At 39.9% G+C, this 17,875-nt stretch overlaps 2 protein-coding genes and 1 pseudogene across 2 annotated transcripts in view; 2 read left to right on the forward strand and 1 right to left on the reverse strand.

The window, feature by feature from the left end:
- The first annotated feature begins 725 nt into the window (after positions 1-725).
- Positions 726-1,989, forward strand: LOC140921403 (retinol dehydrogenase 13 pseudogene; annotated as a pseudogene).
- A 5,468-nt stretch (positions 1,990-7,457) lies between these two features.
- LOC140921842 (uncharacterized) lies at positions 7,458-14,678 on the reverse strand. The gene is made up of 16 exons (XM_073371842.1): positions 14,543-14,678; positions 14,301-14,430; positions 14,185-14,192; positions 13,534-13,843; positions 13,208-13,382; positions 12,629-12,731; positions 12,296-12,422; positions 12,058-12,186; positions 11,813-11,960; positions 11,532-11,629; positions 10,929-11,222; positions 10,519-10,596; positions 10,092-10,376; positions 9,265-9,684; positions 8,310-8,828; positions 7,458-7,801 (listed from the first exon to the last, which is right to left on the reverse strand). The coding sequence occupies exons 1-16, from the start codon at positions 14,576-14,578 to the stop codon at positions 7,458-7,460; spliced, it is 3,204 nt and encodes a 1,067-aa protein (XP_073227943.1). The 5' UTR covers positions 14,579-14,678.
- A 233-nt stretch (positions 14,679-14,911) lies between these two features.
- LOC140921265 (HEAT repeat-containing protein 1-like) overlaps positions 14,912-17,875 on the forward strand; it is a 29,993-nt gene continuing 27,029 nt past the window's right edge. Inside the window, exons 1-2 of the mRNA XM_073371250.1 lie at positions 14,912-15,780; positions 16,153-16,238. Coding sequence (XP_073227351.1) covers positions 14,926-15,780; positions 16,153-16,238 — 941 coding nt within the window. The 5' untranslated portion in view covers positions 14,912-14,925. The remainder of the gene's footprint in view (positions 15,781-16,152; positions 16,239-17,875) is intronic.

The following is a 17,875-nucleotide window of genomic DNA, read 5'->3' on the forward strand; positions in this document are numbered from 1 at the left end:
GCTTAAAATTTTGACCAGAGTGGCCGTACGTAATTCCTACGTTTACCATCTAATGTAACTTTTGTAATAATGGCGTTTTGTTACTCTTTAGTTAGCGCTAACCTAGTTTACATTTGTTTTCCTGCGCGTGCAGTGCGTTTGTTATTGACTTGTTGTAAATATCGCGATATTTTAATGAATACATTATCCTGCCAGTGAAGCGAAGTAAAGAACTTCAGCAATGCAAAGTAAAAATAAGTAAAAAAATGTTTGTGTTGCTTTGTTCAAAGTGTGCACTTGTTTTTTTACAGGCTATTAGCATCAGTGCTCATTTTACTCCTATTACAAAATGTTCATTGTATGTACCCTCTTGAGGTTGTTGTATCCGAGGTATCTCCCGTTCTCCCTTGTATGCCTGTAATAAGTTTAAAAAAAAACAGTATTTCTTTTGCCAATTGTGTAAGGGTGCTCCGCCTATTTATTGCTAAAATAGGGGTTTAAGTGGACCCTAATGTGGACACCGGCATATTACACGCACGGACTCTCGGAAAGACGAATTTAGCTGTTGAATGTTCTTCAATTTCCTTTTTATGGTACAGAGTACAGAGATAACGAGGTAGGACTAAGGCCGAGCAACCCGTGAATGTTGATAAATATATATAAATATTTTAAATCAAGCTTCTCTGGTATATCTCATGCCTTCTCGGTCAATGCATTTCGTTGACGTATCCCTAGGGACAAGGCAATATCGGAGTTGCTGAGCGTAAGCGTGACTCGGCATTTAAGAAGTAACTCAGAGTAACATGGCTGTTCCAACTGCGATCGGTGTAGCGGCAATCGCTGTCCTTTATGCAGGGAAAATGTACTTTCAGGGTCCCAAATGTAAAAGTAAAAGAAGCCTAGACGGCAAGACAGTTGTTATCACTGGTGGAAACAGTGGTATCGGCAAAGAAACCGCAGTGGATTTAGCCAGGCGAGGAGCAAGGGTCATAATCGGTTGCAGAAATCTCCAAAAGGGCAAAGAAGCACTGAAAGAAATTAAAGAACGCAGTGGAAACTCGAATGTTTTCCTTGAGGAGCTAGACCTGGCTTCGTTAAAGTCTGTTCGCACGTTTGCTGACAAAATTCTAAGCCTCGAATCCCGCGTTGATGTCCTCATCAACAACGCTGGAGTGCTGATGTGCCCATATCAGCAGACAAAGGATGGATTTGAAATGCAGTTTGGTACGAATCATCTTGGGCATTTCCTCCTGACGATGTTACTGCTTGACCGACTGAAGCGTTCACAGCCGAGTCGAATCATAAACGTGTCTTCCTACGCCCACAGGATGGGAAGTGACAAGATCAACTTCACAGACATAAACTATGAAAAAAGTTACGACAGATGGGCGGCCTATTATAACAGCAAGCTTGCAAATGTGTTATTCACACGCGAGCTGAGCAAACGCCTGGAGGGTACCCATGTGACTGTGAATGCACTGCACCCGGGGGCTGTCAGTACCGAACTACAGCGCCATATGTTTTTCTCCAGTTTTTGGTTCTATCCAATCCGCTGGTACATGTTCAAGACCGCAGAACAGGGTGCTCAAACTTCCATCTACTGTGCAGTCTCTGAAGAAATGGATGGAGTTAGTGGAAAATACCTGTGTGATTGCCGCATTGTGGAGCCATCCAAGGGTGCCCAAGATGATGATGCGGCCAAGAAGCTGTGGGATCTGAGCATAAAGATGGTTGGCTTGGAAAAATAAAGCTGAACGGAATCTCCTTTTAAAAGGACATCTTGCTATTGATTTTCAGAACTCTTTGTTTTTAACTACCCATTAGTAGTAGTAGTTAGTCACTAAAAGATTCATGAACATTGTGAACTGTCCAAAATATATGGTCAAACCCCGCTTTCCAGACACTCGCTTAATACGGACACCTCACTATTAAGGACAGTGTGCTTTGTCCCTGTGGAGTGAAGCCCTTACATTTTCTGTAAGTTCGACCCGCTTAATACGGACACCCCTTCAACACCGACACTTACTATGGTCTCCTCTGTGTCCGTTTTAACGGGTTTCAATGTATTAGTTTGAAGAATTGAAACCGATGATTGGGAAGTATACAGTTCATATACGTGATAGAGAAGCCTGTCTACTTATCTGTAATGAATTGACAATAAAGGATCTGTACTGTCTGACTGTGTAGTGTTGTGTCATTACTTGGGGCGAGTTCAAAAACGTTTGATTGGGAGGTCGCAATGTTAAAGTGTTGTGGGACTTTCAGTTTTAATTAGTTGAATTGATTTTAGCCTGTGAAAACAGCCGTCCCTCCTCGCTCCCCGAAAACGTCCCTAGCGGCGAGGGGCGAGGAGAGAGGGCTGTTTTCGCAGGCTAAATTGATTTCTGCAGAAGTGAATGTCAGAGTTTTATGTACGTATAAAGAGGGGAAAGAAAGGCTTAAGGGAGGCGACGCCAGCACATTGCTCACACGGACTCTCGAAAAGACTAATTTAGCTGTTGAGTTTTCTTCATTTTCTTTATTATACAGAGTACGGCAATAACGAGGAAGGACTAAGGCCGAGGCAACCCGTGAATGTTTATAAATGTTTTAAATAAAGCTCCTCTGTTATGATTTGTTTGATTCTCCTTGGTTTTTAGAATAAAAAAAAGTATGAGAATAATTCCCCGTTTTGATTTCTCACAATGAACGTTTACAAAATGTTGCCTTCTAGGGTGACGGACTCTTAATGCTTTTCCTCACATTATTTCGATGTTTCTTACAAAGTACAGTCGAACCTCCATTAAGCGACCTCGGCTCCTATTAAGGTGCCCGTAACCAAAGTCCCGAAATAATTGTCGAAAAGAATGGGGAATTAACCCTCTATTTAGCGGCCACCTTTTAGCCGTCCCAGAAGAGTTAGTCCATTGTTTTCACCTCTATTAAGCGGTCGTCAAGCGCTTGATACACTTAGTGTGGCTTTGAAGGAAAATAAATTCCGAGAAAGAAGGTGACGACCGAGTGTACGCCAGTAGTGCTGCTCCTGTCATGTTTTTGTTTCAAGACGTTTCTGCAAAAGACTATGCTTATTTACGATAAACCTCCATTAAGCGGCCTCTTGCCAGTACCCCTATTGCAAGGGTGGCCGGTTAAAGGAGGTTCAATTGTATTCTGTTTCAAAAAGAGACTCTGAAGTATTTTGTCCACTTACCCTTTGAGAAATAGATTCTGTATTGGCGCCAGTGGATTTCTCAATGCCAAGGCTAAATCTCTTGTGTTGACTGGCGACACTGTTCTCTCCCAACACCTGACCAGCTAAACAATAAGTGCGCCTCTGTGGCTGAGCGATTCCCACCTTTGTGGGCGGCACATGGAAGTTCTCATCTCCTAGGTTTAGAACACGCACGGGATGCCTGTACGCAAGTAAAGTTCATATGAGTATTGTAAAACAAAGAGTGCAAACAATCAGTCACGCTCAAGCGCCTCACAGTCTAAACAAGATAATTCTTATATCAGCTCCCATCCCTGAAGAAATGGCGGTACAAAGAGAAATAAGTACTATATTTACGTGGAATCGATAGTGAAACAAGCAAGGTCATCGTAGGTGCGAGGAATATTCTTAACCACATCAGAGGCCCTAATGAGTGTTTGCTTTCCTTCAATAGATACCATGGGTCAGTGTGCAGTCGTTGAACCCACTTACCGGCGTGCAGACGTCTTCTAGTTCATTTGTTGCCCGCGAGCAACAAAGGAAGTAAGAGACCTGTATGCAGACTATGCGAGGAGGTTTTCAAAATTCGTACCCAGTTAACCTGAGATCTAAGGTTAAAACGGTCCTCTTTGCGGGACTTTCTATGATTGAGTTGACTGACCTTGTGCGATTGCCAGATAGATCTCTTCCCATCGAACTCTTCAGATGTGCTTGCGGAGCATTAGAATCTGTTCGTGAATAACAGTCTGGTTTCTGTTGTCTTTGATGCACTCGGCCTATTCCCGAGTGCGGTTCAACGCGGTATTGTTGCTCTGCATCACGCAATGGAGGACGCCCTGTATTGTCCACAGCTGTGTGAAAAATAGACGAGTTGGCCTTCCCAGGAAATCCCAAGTCTGTAAAGTCGGATTCTCTGCCAGTAGACAAAACGTACGATTTATCAGCCGTTCTCGACTGACTTTGGCTGAAGTTCTCTGGTCTCCAACGAACCTTAGCGGCAAAACCTTCTCTAGAGTGAGGACCTGCTGGATCTTTAGTCAACAGGTGTTGGTCGGGGTTGAGATGAGGATGTGGATTGAACTCATAGCGGTTGTCGGGTAACTTTGATTAAAAAAAATAGATATGATTAGGTTTTGCAATTGTGGACAAGAAAAATGTGGAAGGGGAAGGAAATCAAAGCCTCCGGAATCTCAAAAGAACGAGCACAAGAGATGGGAACATCCTTGCAACATTGCCTTTCCCTTGGGAACGAGGTTGAATGGTAAGTAGGCTGTTTAGTACTCCTGCCTCACCCCATATCATATGTTATTACTGTGGTTTCAAAGGGTGATATTTGACGTTAGGTATTCTCTGCACTTTCTAGGATTCTGAAATCAAAATGTCTTTACCTGTGACATTTAATTTCAGTGCTACACAGCAAGCACTACTTTATCTTCTATTTCTTGTTTAAAATTTACAAAAAAGTGTTTTTTCAAAGTCGAACAAGGACTTTGAAGACTGTTATAGTCAACCGCTATTTTGCCCACGTTTACCTTTACCCCTGAAATACATCGTTTTAAATCCAGGGCAACACGGTCCTCCAATGACGCTGAAGAGTTCTTGTCCATTAAAGATTTCCAGCCATTGTCAACAGAGCTTTGATCAACCGAACAGTCTCCGTTCTGTCGATGGTGCGCTCCAATGCAATCCTTTTGAGATACGTAAATATTAGGTCTATCCACAGTTACTGAGGTATCTGGTACAGCAATAGTCGTGGGTTTATCACCTTTATAGGACCAGTTATAGTAACTCTTATCGCTATCAGCATTTCTTATGATTTCCTGCAGTAAGTCACCATTGTGTTCAATGTTATCCATCCATGTTATAGTGGAATCGCTTGTGTTGGTAACCACGCTATCTGGTGACGAATTAAAGGGCGGAGTTGCCATATGGAAAGGTGATGCTTCGTCTATATGTTCGTTGTATCTGCTTTCTGATATCTGATTGCACTGCTGAAATATTTTCTGTACCGGCCGAACACAGGAATAAGCTGTGTGGTAATCGTTCAATTCAGAACACCAGTTAATAGTTCTGTGAAATTCCTAACGATAAAAAAGCATTAATTTTGGTATTGTTGATATTATAATAAATCGCCTTATCCTAGTGAGTTAGGGCACTTTTTATTTTCGCCTTAAGCATAAACGATTGCTGACCGATATTTACTAGTTTATACTTGTCAGATAAAGTGTCAACAAAATACTATAATTACACAAGAAAAGCCTTGTCCTTCGCGTATTTCAATGGATAAGCCAGAAACCGCAGCACAAAAAGACTTGTCCAGGATATAAACTGATTATTTAACTCAATGTAAAGAGATAATTCTATGGTGTGCTGCGAAATGCCCATTGTCTTTAAACAGAACCATATAAGCTTGAAAGGCATAGATTATTCGAAAATCAAGGAGGAAGAACTGACTGATGAAGGTGGGTGATGACTATCGTTAAGTACCATGATTTTCTAACATGTCTAATGTGAAAACTGATTCAAGCTACTGCCATACCGTTAGAATTCGCTGAGGAATCCAAGGGCAAGTTTCTTTCAGTTCTGTGAGGGTCATTTTCAGCAGTGTAGCTAATGGAGCAGCAGTGAGCATCACTTGAGCACTGAAAAGGAAGGAACATTCTAGTGTCAACATTGGAGGAGAAATCTGGGTTTTTTCTATTTGCGAGATAATAAAGGAGAGAACGGAATAGACGATAAACGAGTAAATGAAGGAGGGGCTGAAGTTTTCAGCTTGTACGGCGTGACTCAATCCCTTTAGCTTACCTGAATGAATTCATGCATGGAAGGGACAGCAGGAATTTTTCATGCTGAAAACCATAGTACCACAAAGTTAGCAAATATAAACTCTCGATCAATTACTGTTACAAACAGCGAATAATTTTCAACGTTTTCAATGTTTCAATAACATAAGACAAAAACCGTTGAAGCGTACGCGCAAAGCAGTTACTATTACGTGGAAACTAGCAAAGGCGAAAAAACACTAATTTGGGAGGAAGAATCTAACACAGTAAGAAAAGTCTAACACAGAGTTCACTGAAATCTTCCGGGGAAATACATATTGTTTTAGTTAGTCATAGTTGTCAAGGTATCCGAGGTTTTAAGGAAAGTACTATAGCTCATCCTGTGAGCTCCTTTTTGTCGAATAGTTCTGTTGACCATGTAATACAGAGAAGGTAAAGAAATAAGCTTAAATCCCAGACACAATTCGTACACTCTTGAAACGGAATGTTTCAGAAGAGCATTTACCTGTGTAGATTGCATTTCAGAGCAATCAAGCAAGTTAAAAAGGGATTTGTACTGGACGGGATGATATCAAACGAATTGTCTTACCGCGCTGGCCTCGTTTGTCAGCCATTTTCTTTTGATCCATTCCTGCTTTTTCCACACTGCTGACTGGGCTCTACTCACTTCGCCTATTTGTCTTATTAGTTTAGCGGTTTCCTCTGCAGCAAACGAGTAGAGAATCTCCACTTCGAAGTCACTCTTTTGAAAATGCGCAATGCTAGCGAACAGGGTAGACAAATGGCGAATAACATCTCCAGTGAATGCATATCTGACGGGAATCGAAACAAGACTTTTCCAATTGATCACAGTAAAATGAGTAAGCATATCTGAACGTTATTTCAACGGAGAACCCTTGTCATACTTTGCCTAAATTTAATAAACGCGTTTATTTTCCTATCAACTGCTCATTACCAGCATCATATACTGTCGACAACATCCGGCTCAGCATTACCATTATCATTCGCACGGCTACCTTCCTATCACTATTTTAGTAAAATCCAACTAGTGGTCTATCATCAATGCTGCGTTCTGATTGGTTGAGCTACTACTAGGCTATATGTTATAGCCCACTAGTAGCGCAAAGCGCCGGCTTTTTGGCGGCAAAAAAGGATTGAAGCCTAGCTTTGAGCTAACGTTGTTTTGTCTCGATATTTTTTGACCAACTAGTTGGATTTTACTAAAACAATTATTCCTCTTACCCTCATGGCCTCTAAGTCAAAAGCCCATTCGGCCTTCGGCCTCATGGGCTATTGACTCGGAGCCCATTCGGGCTCGAGGAATAATTGATAAATATCGCCGTCACAGGAGGTAGCTCGCTAATATAACGAAGAACGTAGCTTTTCCTGAGTGCTTGTCACTAGTTTAGTTGTCAAAATTTGTTTTTGTCTTGCGCGGGGGATCGCTTCTTAGTTCTATTGGTTCTATTTATGACAACAGTAGCTGTAAGACCTTTGGTATCAACTTACTCTGGTTCCTTGCTGGAATACAGAATAACACAACACTTATTGCATTTAAGGGACAATGAAAGCACGGTGTCTCTGAGACCCTCATATTTGTCTTCATCAGCCAAAGAAGTTAAGTGCTGTAGATGAATGCAGGTCCTCTCGTCTATCATTATATCTGGCTGTAAACACATCTTGGTTAAGGGATCTCTCGGTCTGGGATAACTATACTGTCTTTCGTAAATCAGCACGTTATGCTTTGTCTCGAGGAGCTGCAGTAGATCTACATGAAGTGTAATTTTATCGCTGCCGATGAATATAAATTGGTCATCGACCTGTATTTCTCTGAACTGAGGGCCACTGCCTGTAAGGAAAATATTCGTTGTAGCTCTCTATAAGAACAATTTTTCAGTGCGCACTGGCCTTCTTCCAAATAGGGGTAAAAATTACAACTCAGTGTTATCTTGGTCATAGATGCCTGGTTTCAAAGGCGTAGCACAAATACAAAAGAAGAAAAGTGAAGCAGTCTTGCATTGCCAAGTGGAGCGTTGGAGTGATGTTGGAGCATTGCAAAGTACAAAAGGCAATACGGAGGGTAGTGTATTCTTGTTTGATATGCCGCTATTTAAGTTTAACAAGAGTCTAACAAGTCTCCTTCTACTTGAACCTATTGCTACGGTATATTTGCTAGCTAGTGTTCCTAGCAAGCATCTTGTTCTAGAAAGGTTTTTTGTTATGGTAATACTGCTATATAGCATTATAGGGAGAGGCAGTACTAATGATCAGCTGAATGATAAGTAATGTTTTAGTTTATATCGTCATTAGAAAATTGTTACTATTTATATATACATATTGAGGTACAAAAAACTTGCCTTGCACTTCTGGGGCACAATTTTGATCCAACTGAGTTTCTGCCTTTGTTCTGAGGTTTATGTGGGCTTTAAGTCTACGGCTACTCGAAAGTTCTTCTCTTCTCATCACGGCGTTGAGGTCATAGTCTAGCACGAAGTCAAAACTGCCCCAGGGAAAGTCCTCGGTAACAGAAAGAGCGCTTACAACATAAATAACTAGGTTTCCATCACAAACTACTTCATTTATCTCCGTAGCTGATGTATATAGCCTCACTTGAACCCCATTCACACCTGAAAGGGTTTCAATGATTTCGTTGTTTAAATTTTGAGGAAAAGCGTAAGTAAAGATTGCTGCTGTTAAGTGACTTGCTTTTCCTTCTTTGCTCCACTGTGCTGCAAGACCAAGCAACTTTAAAAGCTTGGGGTGCAGAACCTTCCGTTGCCGGAAAGAGAAATGTGTTTCAAAGAGATATCTTCGTGTCGACTCAAGGGCTCCTCGTAATGAACCGCCATACTTTTCCTGAGTTGAGCTTAGGTATGCTGCAATGAATAAGGTAGAAGACAATAACCTCCAATGAAATGAACGCACTTATATGATGTACCTTTCCGCATAATAGCGGAACAAATCTCAGATGAAGTGGGCGCAATATAAAATTGAACTACCTTTCAAACTAGAGCCTACACTGATTCTTTGATCTCAATGAAGAGAAACATTCGTTGCTGGAAAGTGAAGCATGGAGATTACTGAGAGGATTTGATTTGAATAGTCTCCAGGGAGGAGCGAGGGGTGACGAGACAAAAACGGCTGCTTGTGAGGCTATAATTTGAATGGATAAGACGCTTTGTCTGTTATTGTCTATTCAGACATTATAGCTGCTGTAAATAGATAGGTAGCGGTGCCATTTTTCTTTTAAATGAGTATTTGTCTAGTGGGTATATTATGAGTACTGTGCCACCAAATGAGGGACTTCTTTACCTATTGCTGCCTCTAAACCACTCTGCATGAGAATATCAACAGAGGAAACCAACGCATGTAAGCACACAGTCATGCAAAATATCGGAGTTTCCAGGTCGTTTTCCTCTGTTTTTCTTACAGACATCTCAGCCTGCTTTAGCACAAATCTTGTGTATTCTGGATTCAAGGTTGAGAGTGTCTTGGACTGTGGAATGACACCATTGTCTTGAAGCCTACTCAGAAGGGGTCTCACTTGTGCGATCAACTCATTTAAGACATCTTGGAACTCGTCTGAAAGTTCAACGGTTATGTTTTGCTGCTGGACTTGGCACCCAGAGCCTTTTGTTTCTTCGGCAGGTTTTTTAGGTGCTCCCTGGTCTGATACACTTGTATCTTTGGTAAAGACGGACGGGCGAACCTTTGCTGCCTTCACGACTGTTTCTAAAAGTAACAAAGAAGTTAGCGGAGGAAATATTTTGCAAGTAAGTAACTGGTGGTACAAATTACCAACTGGTGTGTTAAACCTGCAGGGGAGGTGGAGATTACAGAAGAGAGATCACAGTGGCAGAGCCGGGAGATAAAAGTGGCGGATTCAGACCTTGAAGTAAGGGCTGAGAGGGTGTGGGCGCTCTTGGCGGTCGGCCCTTTGGGCCTCGGTTTTGGTTTAAAAACAAGGGGGCGGATCCCCCTGTGGCCCCTTTGTAGATTCACCACTGAGATAGACTTAACAGGAGATTAAAGAAAAGTCAGCGTCAAGTTGACCACTAAAATTTGAAAAGTTCCTTCCATAATCGTACTTTACAACACTGCAGATTATCTATTGTTATTCTATTATCATTTTTTCTTACTTGGTGGCGTGCACTGACGATGACTGGGTGGCTTCAAAGTGTCATGTTTTCCTTTTCTCAGCAGTAAAAAGTCTTCAAGACCGCTTGAAGTTTGTTTCTGTCTTAAAACGTCGGAGGTCGTGCTTGGAACAACAAAGGATATGTTTTCCTCTTTTGCAGTTATGCTACTTTTTGTCGCAACTGATTTGGTGATTGTGGAACGTTGCACTTTCCTTGCGGGGCCTTTGGACGTGTCCAATGTACTTTGGTTCTCAGTAGTGGCTGCAGTAGGTACTAACTCATGTCCTGTGTCAAGTAAAGTGATACACAAAACTGTTAAACCAAAGTGGAAACTACCTACGAGGATAGAAGGTCAGCAGTAGTTTGGCAAACTCTTGATAAATTACGACGTTATGGGATTGTCGAGCTCTGTTGAACATCCTATTACCTGGGTGTCTTTCGGCTTGTATCTTGCATGAAGATTCTTCCATTGACGTCTGTGGTAATCCTTCATTTGATGGAAGTTCTAGTAAGATAGCAACAAAAGCAAACAAAGAATTATTGAATTTTCGCTTCTCTCCTTCGCGCGTTTTGATTTGATGATGGGCTGAAAAAAATTTGAGTCATCATAAAATTCATTAGATAGTTTTCCCTTTGTTTTGATAGGTTAGTACCACTTTTAAAGATACTGAAGAACTCGAAATAGTATTGAAAACTCTCCAAGCAGCTATTTTATCATCATTGTTTTCGTGCTTGGCCGGAAAACCTGGAACTACTACAGTCTTTTCTTTTTTCTCAAAGGCTTGCACTCTAACAAAAATAATTTTGTTTCTAAACACTTGTCATCATTGTGTATACGTTGTTTATCACCTTGAAGGTTTTTCTTGCAAAAGGTTTCACCCGAATGTGAAAGCGCCCTGCTTCTGATGTCAACGTGTTCAGCTTTGTCTCCTTTATCACTCCATGCTGAAAGGCGTTGTAGATTTCTGCGACAAGTCTCTATTGCGGTCACTGACTTAGCTAAAGGATCCCATGGTAGTCCTAATTCTAACTGTCCACTCAAGCACTCTTGTGACAGCGTTAACTTCTTTAAGGCTACTTGAACTAAAGTCATGGTGTGTCCCTTTCTTCTTTCTCGTGAAGTGCTTGGTACTGGAAGAGAAAAAGAAAAAGAGTTTATAGTCATAAATGCCTGTACATGTGTACCTAAGCGCCTTACTTAAACTGATTCCGTATGATGACAAAAGAGCAGATTAAAAGAACAAATGGCTAAAAAATGTTCCTAAATAGACATAAGCGACTATAAGGAGGTGAAAAATGTTTCTTTTAATAAAGGGATGCTCATGGTTTCCCATACTTTGGTTCGCTTTCGAGCAGGTCAGTGAGAGCCTTTTATCTAGCCAATATTTGAAAATTTTATGTGAAAATTTAGTGCACGCTCACGCATGATTATGTACATACCAGGAAAGACCATCGCCAAATGTTCATTAAAGAGAATTCTCTCATTCTCCCATATGCTTTGGATACACTGCGATACCTTAGTAGGTGTCATTGGTGGGCTGCAATAGGAAAAAAAAGCATTGGTTTTGAACTTACTGACTAAACGTAAATATATTTGAACAAAGGTAAGATTTGTTTCAGTTTTAAACGCGTTTTAGGGTGTTGAACTGCAAATGTTAAAATTTGCATTGGGCCAGAGTAACTTGTTGTTGTGTCGAATACACTCTGATTACAAGGATTACCTTTCAATATCCGTCGGCAATTTAAACTTTTCCAGAGCATTGATAAAGTTCCTGCTATTTTTGTCAGTAACCAGGAAGTCTGAGAGGTGAGATGGAGATTCCAATAGCTGTTGCTCCTTCAGGAAATCTTCGGGTTTTGAATCATCTTCTAATGACCAAAAATTGAGATAATTTTTATCTATCTAGCACATACAGTACAAGGGGCGTTGTTATGAATGCTAATTAATGACACCATTACAAGTTACCACTATTCAGGGTTACGAAGTCATTCTTTTTCATTGTGGTCTTCGTTGAGTCTGTAGCTGTCTTATCCAAAAAGGGTTCAGTGTCTTCAAAAGCAAACTGACCCACTGATAGTAACTCTGATTTTTCCACTGGAAATGAAAGAAATAAAATATAAGTAAAGGAACCAACGTAATGTTTTCGTAAATAACACGGCCACAAGGAACGTTTCGTGCTTTATCCGCTGCGAACATTTCTCACCTTCAGATTGTGTCTCTTTGAGTAGTCCGAGTGATTGTTGTGCTTTAACAGTACAGGCTGGCTGGACTGAAGGAATGACCGAGCTAATGATGTCCTCGATTTCTTCATTTTGCATTGTAAAATCACGCTGCGTAATAACATAATTTAGCAATTATGTTAACATAACGTTTGTCTTCGGCCTTTGTGAGACGCTACATTTCAGAATAGAAATTCCCCTTTGACTCAGGATTCTGATCATACAGCCGCATAGTTTTTTTGGTACGATATGGCCTTAGTTGACAGCAACCTTTTTAACACGTATAGCTACGTATTGGAAAATCTTCATTTAATTACCTCTTTAGCTGTATCATTATTCAGAATCTTCAAGAATATTTCTTTGTCTGTGTTTGTTGGCTTCTTTTTACATTCCTCCAGGATATTTACTTTAAATTCCATCCTTAAAAAAATATTCAGGAAATTACATTTTTATCCACTCCATCAGAGCTGTACCTCAATGGCTAAACCTAGCAATAAGTCAATTTCTGTGCGCGAAACATAACAAAAAGGCTTCAGTTTAAAGAGCAGGTTGCAAGTAAAATTTTAGATAAACCAATCAAATGAAGTAATTTTGAGAACTTTTTGACCTTATTTTGTCCCAGACTATTTTAAAGAAGTCTGTAAAACACGTTTTAATTGGGAGTGAGTAAGGAGGAGTGGGCGAGGATTTCCTGATGAAAGAGTTTCCTTTTTTTTTATTCTTGGTGAGCTGAATAAACAGAAGAAGAGACTCTTCTGGCAAGGAGCGAGGTGGTTGAAACAGGTCACTGTTTTGCTGGTTCGACGCATTTACCTTTAATCTCGTATCCGGATGTCTTGTTGACGAGCCGAAGGCGAGCTTCGTCAACAAGAGATCTGGGAAGGAGATAAATTTACCTTGGGAGATTTTTCTCCTGGAGAGGATTTCCTTCCCTGTCCAGTAAAAGAGGATCTTCAACAGGTTTGGTTTTTAATCTTGAACATAATGCCTTGACTCTAGGTATCCTCTGAAGAGACTCATGAAAATAGTCTATGCTCTCCATCTCCTCTAATTTGTCTTTCATGGAATCACCTGTCAGTGAGACAGCAATGCACAGAATATATAAATATAAACATTGGCCGCTTTTTTAGACTACGCGCTTAGATATAAAGGAGTAGAGATAACACAGGCAAATCAAGTTCTGGCTGGGATCCTTTCTGCCTTGGCAACGGAACTCACCGACTTATATGCAACGCTGACATTAACAAAACTACATGCTTACCGTTCAGGTTTTCATTTATAGCTTGAAACTCTTCTTTATCAGGGGTTAGAGCGCTGACAACGTAGTTTGCAACCTCCTCTTCTAGATCGGACCACACATCAAAAGATACTAAAGGAGAGTCTGGGTTTGAGCTGGGAACTATATCCTCAACAGTTCCGGTTTGTAGACTGTACGGCTCTGGAAGTTGAACTGAGCCTGTGAGCTGTGACAGGTAGTCTACAGGCTGTTTACTGGACAGCTTAAAGGCGCTTTCTGGAATATAGAAAAGAGACTAAAAGATTCAGGACTTAACTTAGGAACAAGCGAAAAAGCGTTGATATCGTTGAAAATCTAGTTTCCAAAATGTGTTATATATCTGACTTTTGAATTGTTTTTGCTGTTTTTTAGAATTTATTTTTCCTTTGTGGACGTAGGGGCCACTCATTTCAGGTAAACTAAAATTCATGAAAGTCGAGAGCTTTTGATAAAGTATCGGTTCAGTGGAGATAACGTAGTTTACGGAAGTCAGAGCCAGCCCAATTCATTTTTATTTTTCTTTGTTCATTACAAAAATTAATTATTTAGGGATTTAGTCATGGAAATTTAGATGATGAAAAATGGGCGAAAATAAACCCAAATTTCTGCAGTGAACGAAGTGAGTGTTTTATCTTAGCGCTGATTGGGTACGCTATATAAAAACGAAAACGAAAGCTATGAATACATATGAATGCACGTCTGTTAAATTTTACCTCTCTCCCATGGAATACGGCCAATGTTTTTTCCAACTTTTCCGTTATGTGAATATGCTTCAACATTTTCTAGATGGCTTGGTATTGTGAGCAGCATCTGAGATCGCATGTTTCTTTTTTGCTGCAAAGCCTTGAAGAGATTTTCAAAGTCCAGCTTTTTATGCACTTTCAAAAATTTGCAAGTTTTAAAATCCATTGTCTGAAAAAAAGCAGTTAAAAATTAGGGAAAAGAAAGAACTTACATCCGCAAGATAGTCTATCCCAAGGTATCTTGGCATTTTTAGGTCTTCCTTTTTTGGTTGTTTCTAAGCTGTTAGTAAAAAGAACAAGAAACTAAATTATATTGCGCGTCGCTCTTGTCAAAGTTGTTTTGCTACCATAAAAGTTTTCTCTTTTTTCGATTTTCTGCCCTTACTACCAGCAGCCGCCAATTTTCCCGCGTTTTTGTCAACTCTGCGACGCGATCTGATTGGATAAAAATTATTTTTATAGCCAATCAGTGACTGGTGATTTGATCGACTAGTACCCTCGCCCCACCCTCTCTCCCCTTCCAAAAAAAGAGAGACACTCTATGTATCCTGGCCTTCTTTACTGCAGGCACGTGGAAAACCCATAAAAATACAAGATGTCTTCTTTAGCACGGCAGTTACAGCAGCTTCAAATTCCAGGCAGTTTGCCCTCTGCTGCTTCTAAAACCAGCAAGAAGGCATCTTTACTCTTTGATGCTAAAGAAGCGGCGGACATTGACAACGAAACTATCTTTTCTATCGCTCTAAATGGTCTTGAAGAGTTGAAAGTGATCGAACCAGGTTTCTCAGCATTCGATAATTCCCTATTTGGTGATGCTTCCAAGTCATTGGAAAGGACATTGCAGTCTAAAGAAGTCAATGAGAAGTTAGATCAACACATCTCAAAGTTCTTGAAATATTTGTCTCCGTATTTCTTGCTGAAACCAGCGCATAAAGTTTTGGAGTGGCTAATTCGACGTTACCAGATTCATGTTTACAATGTAGACAGCTTGGTCTCTTGTATTCTTCCCTTTCACGAAACAAACATCTTTGCTCGGGTTTTGCAGCTTTTAGCAATAAAAGATCCACATTCCAGGTGGAATTGGCTGCGTCCAATTCAAAAGGCCGGTGTTCCTCTTTCCAAGACCGCTTTCTTGCAGCACTGTATTTCAGATAGTTCATTTTTATCCCTAGTTTGTGACATGGTAACAGAAGGGATCAAATTAAAAATTCCTCTGTCAAGTTCCAGGGTTTTAATCACATTCTACACAACAACAGTTGTTGGGGTGCTGGACGTGATGCCTTCAGTGACAGAGAAGTTTATGACACATTTACTGCCATATTTATTGGAAGGACTTGGGTCCAGAATATCTGATCTTCTAGCTTCATCTTACATGATAACAGCTCAACTCTGTTTTAAGTGTAACATGGAGGAAACTTTGGTGAAGTCTCTCACTGAAAGTATTTGTAAGGTGGGTACATTTTCACATTGCAATATACTCAAAGCTTCTTGTTCATATATGACATAATTATAGGCTTTGAGTATGTTGAAAACATCTACATTTATAACCTGAGGTCAATCCAACATCCAGACAACTCACAACTTGTTGTGGTACAGTGTACAAACAAGGACTTGAGATTTGGGTGGGAACGGTTTTAGCTCTATATTCCAGAAAGATGTCCATCCATTACAGAGTGAAGTCACATGCAGCGAAAATTCAGTTGCAACGATTTTATAGATCACAACCAGTGTATACATGTAGATCAAGCCAGTCATTTCAAGGAGCATGTCTGAATAACAATATTATCACAAATGAAGTAATAAACATTTAATTTTATCCTAGAATCTAAAACCAAGCCTTGCAGTTGAAGGACTTGCTTGTCTAACTTACATTTGCCAGTCACAAGGCATCAAGAAACTGTCAAAAAGGTATGTTATTTGTTTTGTTATGTATGTTTTGCACAAATATCGCTGCCTTCAGTAAACTTTTCCACTGCAACCTAGCTTAAGGAGGCTCGATACAGTTTTTCAAGGCCAATACCTCCAAAGTTTGAGCATAAACTACGTCGCCATAAACAAAGTTTTGGAAAAATTGCCACCACAGTTGTATTAGATAAAGATGAAAATTTGTTATGATCAGGGTTGCAACGCCATCGGAGTTGTCATAGCAACGAAATGACGCTATTACCTATTTTACTTGCAGCAGTATATCTCAGCACTGAGAACTGTTCTTCCAAAATCGTTCACGGGAGCGTTTTCCTCCAATAGCGGCCTCGACGTTCGTAAAGTTTAAGCGAAATCTGTAAGAGCGTTATCGAGATATTTTGGGATGAAGTTTTTATTGTTAGAAACACAGTAAAAAATGGACAATATTGTTGTTTGGCCGTTATCTGTAGAAAATGAAGCGCTTTTTACATGCAATTTAACCTCATAGTAGTTTCAATCTTTTTAAAAACGTGTGTGAAAGATCATGGAGATAGCTCCAGCTGATTGCTAGAAAGAAGGGTTTTATTAGTATGTATCGAAGCGCTCTTGTTAGCGGTTTTGTAAACATTTTGGTCTTCTTTAACAAATTAGCGAATAATTTTTAAACCGCTCGATAGATTTTTTTTAAGATTTAAGATTCTTGAGATTAACCTTTCTTTTATATGACCTTTTAGTTTCAAGATTATTGATACATTGTAAGGCAGTAAAATAAGGGCTACAATTCGTTACTTTTTTATCGGAAGTTTCGTTATTACAAGTGAAAACCTCTCATTATTCAAGGCATTGTCTCCAAGTTTCATTTTCACGTGAACAACAGTAACTAACAATGCATTTGACATATGCAAAAATGCTAGCTATTGTTATGCGCGAAAATATGAACCTTGGAGACAATACCCTGAATAATGAGAGGCTCACATTTGTAAACACAAAATTTCTGCCAAAATATTGGCAAATTTTAGCCCTTATTTTACTGCCTTACAATATATCAATCATCTTGAAACTAAAGGGGCATATAAAAGGAAGGTTAATCTTAAGAATATTAATTTTTTTTAAAAATCTATCGAGCGGTTTAAAAATTATTCGCTAATTTGTTAAAGTAGACCAAAATGTTCAAAAACCGCTAACAAAAGCGCCTCGAAACATACCAATCAAATCCTTCTTTCTAACAATCGGCTGGAGATATCTCCACGGTCTTTCACACACGTTTTTAAAAAGATTGAAACTACTATGAGGTGAAATTGCATGTAAAAAGCGCTTCATTTTCTACAGATAACAGCCGAACATCAAGATTATGCATTTTTTACCGTATTTCTAACCATAAAATCTTTATCCCAAAATATCTCGATAACGCTCTTACAGATTTCGCTTAAACTTCACGAACATCGAGGCCGCTATTGGAGGAAAAAGCTCCCGTGAATGATTTTGGAAGAACAGTTCCCAGTGCCGAGAAATGCTTCTTTAAGTAAAATAGGTAATAGCGTCATTTCGTTGCTGTGACAACTCCGATGTCATTGCAACCCTGATCATAAAAGATTTTTATCTTTATCTAATACAACTGTGGTGGCAATTTTTCCAAAACT

Source organism: Porites lutea, chromosome 12 (genome assembly GCF_958299795.1).
Source record: "Porites lutea chromosome 12, jaPorLute2.1, whole genome shotgun sequence".
Lineage (NCBI taxonomy): Eukaryota > Metazoa > Cnidaria > Anthozoa > Scleractinia > Poritidae > Porites > Porites lutea.

What these genes read in the sequence shown, in the direction of transcription:
- LOC140921842 (XM_073371842.1), bottom strand. Translation starts at nt 14,578, where the DNA reads ATGCCAAGATACCTTGGGATAGACTATCTTGCGGAT. An exon ending in CTTCGTAACCCTGAATAGTG is followed by an intron (nt 11,961 to 12,057) that starts GTAACTTGTAAT and finishes TTTGGTCATTAG; the next exon opens with AAGATGATTCAAAACCCGAA. An exon ending in TTTGGCGATGGTCTTTCCTG is followed by an intron (nt 11,223 to 11,531) that starts GTATGTACATAA and finishes TTTCTCTTCCAG; the next exon opens with TACCAAGCACTTCACGAGAA.